The sequence below is a fragment of the Phyllobates terribilis genome, unplaced genomic scaffold, assembly GCF_046119375.1.
Source record: "Phyllobates terribilis strain yellow unplaced genomic scaffold, ASM4611937v1 Scaffold_1__5_contigs__length_1240528914, whole genome shotgun sequence".
Lineage (NCBI taxonomy): Eukaryota > Metazoa > Chordata > Amphibia > Anura > Dendrobatidae > Phyllobates > Phyllobates terribilis.
Window position 1 is genome coordinate 284,782,551 of NW_027362761.1, and position 2,071 is coordinate 284,784,621.

The 2,071-nt window shown below is 33.9% G+C and overlaps 1 protein-coding gene across 1 annotated transcript; it reads right to left on the reverse strand.

Annotated features, from left to right (window-relative positions):
* Positions 1–220: 220 nt before the first annotated feature.
* On the reverse strand, positions 221–1,156 carry LOC141259620 (olfactory receptor 5I1-like). The gene has a single exon (XM_073675908.1). The coding sequence runs from the start codon at positions 1,154–1,156 to the stop codon at positions 221–223; it is 936 nt and encodes a 311-aa protein (XP_073532009.1).
* Positions 1,157–2,071: the final 915 nt, after the last annotated feature.

Genomic DNA, 2,071 nt, shown 5'->3' on the forward strand with positions numbered 1-2,071 from the left:
TTCATTCTATAGGTGAAAGCCCACAGTGAGCGTACCGCAAAAGAAAATGCAACCCACACGGCGGCCCCCCAATACAGGCCATAAAACAATCCAAAAGTATTACATGAAAAAGAAGAAAGAAAATGGACCTGTCTCACAATTAAATATATAGGTACTTAATTTATTGTTTGACTGCATCTAAACCACTTTTTATTTGTCTTGGCAACCTCTTTTAAACTTTTTAGTAATTCAAAGTTATTTTCCTAAAAATAACTTTTTGTACAGAATCTTTTACTTCTTTGTTCCGCAGGCTGTATAATATTGGATTCAACATTGGTATCACAATAGTGTAGAAAACAGCAATAGCTTTGTCCATGTTTGAGGCATTTCCTGTGGAAGGTTTAAAATAAGCAAATATTAAAGTACCATAAAATAACAACACCACAGTAATGTGGGAGGCACATGTTGAAAATGCTTTCATCTTCCCTTCTGCTGAACGGATTTTTAACACTGCCAAAATAATGAACAAATAGGACCCAAAAATAAAAATAAAACAAAATACTCCCAAAACGACATCAGTCATTATAAGCACTAGCTCATTTGCGGCTGTGTCCGAGCAAGAGATTGCCAGCAGTTGTGGAATTTCACAAAAGAAGTGATTTATTACATTGGATGAACAGAATGATAGACGAAATGTGCTAGATGTGTGATAAGTAGAACTACAAAACCCAAAAGTCCATACAACAGCAGACATGAAATAACATGCTTTTTTATTCATTATAGTTTTATATCGCAGTGGATTGCATATGGCTAAGTAACGGTCTACTGACATAAGTGTGAGCAAGAGAAACTCTGTATCCATGGCAGCAGTAAATATAAACATTTGAATAACGCAACCATGGAATGTTATTACTTTACGTTCTGAAAAAAAATTGACCAACATATTTGGGATTGTAGAGCTTGTACATAATACATCTAAAAAGGATAAATTACCAAGGAAGAAATACATTGGAGTGTTTAGAGCAGGATCTATATTTGTTATTATAATTATGATAAGGTTTCCAGTAATACATATTACATACATAAGAAGGAAGACAAAAAATAAGACAATATCCAGGTCAGGAACATTGGAAAGTCCGAGGAGGATAAATTCAGATATTAAAGATTCATTGTACATTTTATATTTTTATTAAACTGGTGTCAATATAGTCCTAAAAGATAAAATAAAAGAGAACTTGTCAAATCTCACAGAAATGGTTAATGTTTAAAGCAAGTATTTAAAATAAAACCAAGAATACCGTACAGTATTTTTTTAAAGACATAGGACCTGATTCAGTAAGACAGGTATTTTGCATGCCAATCTCAATGAAAGGATCACTGGAGTAAGATGCAGCAAATTCATTAGGAACCCTTGCCGAAATTGTTACTCCAGTCTCAGACTTGCATACATTTTTGACATAATTTATACTACTGAAGTGGCATCAATTTTGATGAATTTGATAGGACTTTGCCACTCTCCATCCTGCTTCTCCTTCACCCACTTTGACAAAATTGGCCAAGACCGGCATCAAAACGTCAAAAGCTGCAAAATTTTTTGTGCATCTTCAAGTTGTGCAAAAGTTTTCCAAAATTTTAAGGTGTTTAATACCAGATTAAATAACAGATCAGAAGGTAATAAAACACTGAACCAAAGAGAGCAAAGATGAACAATACTCTGAAACTCAAATAAATGATTAAAAATAGGAAGAGAGAAAAAACTGAGGCACTCATCTCGTGGCTAAAATGTTATTCCTTTATTACATACTAGGCGGAGGAAACAGACAGAAAAAATAGCGATGACCATTTCACTCTGCACTTCATTCAAGTGTGCTTCTTCATTAATCAGGAGCATCTGACTCCAGCTCATCTCCTCATCAAGACCAGTGTGAACAACACTAGTCTTCATAAATCTGGCCCTGTGTTTTCACAGTAAATTTTTCAGAGGGATTATATATAAAAATTTAAGAAATCAAGCATATGCCTATATACATTCATCAACATTGAAGTGGCCTCACAGTGAAGGAAAATTCATAGAATTATGAAAATCAGGATA

Bases quoted from the DNA above. Each gene is read 5' to 3' on its own strand.
- LOC141259620 (XM_073675908.1), bottom strand. From the start codon at position 1,156: ATGTACAATGAATCTTTAATATCTGAATTTATCCTCCTCGGACTTTCC.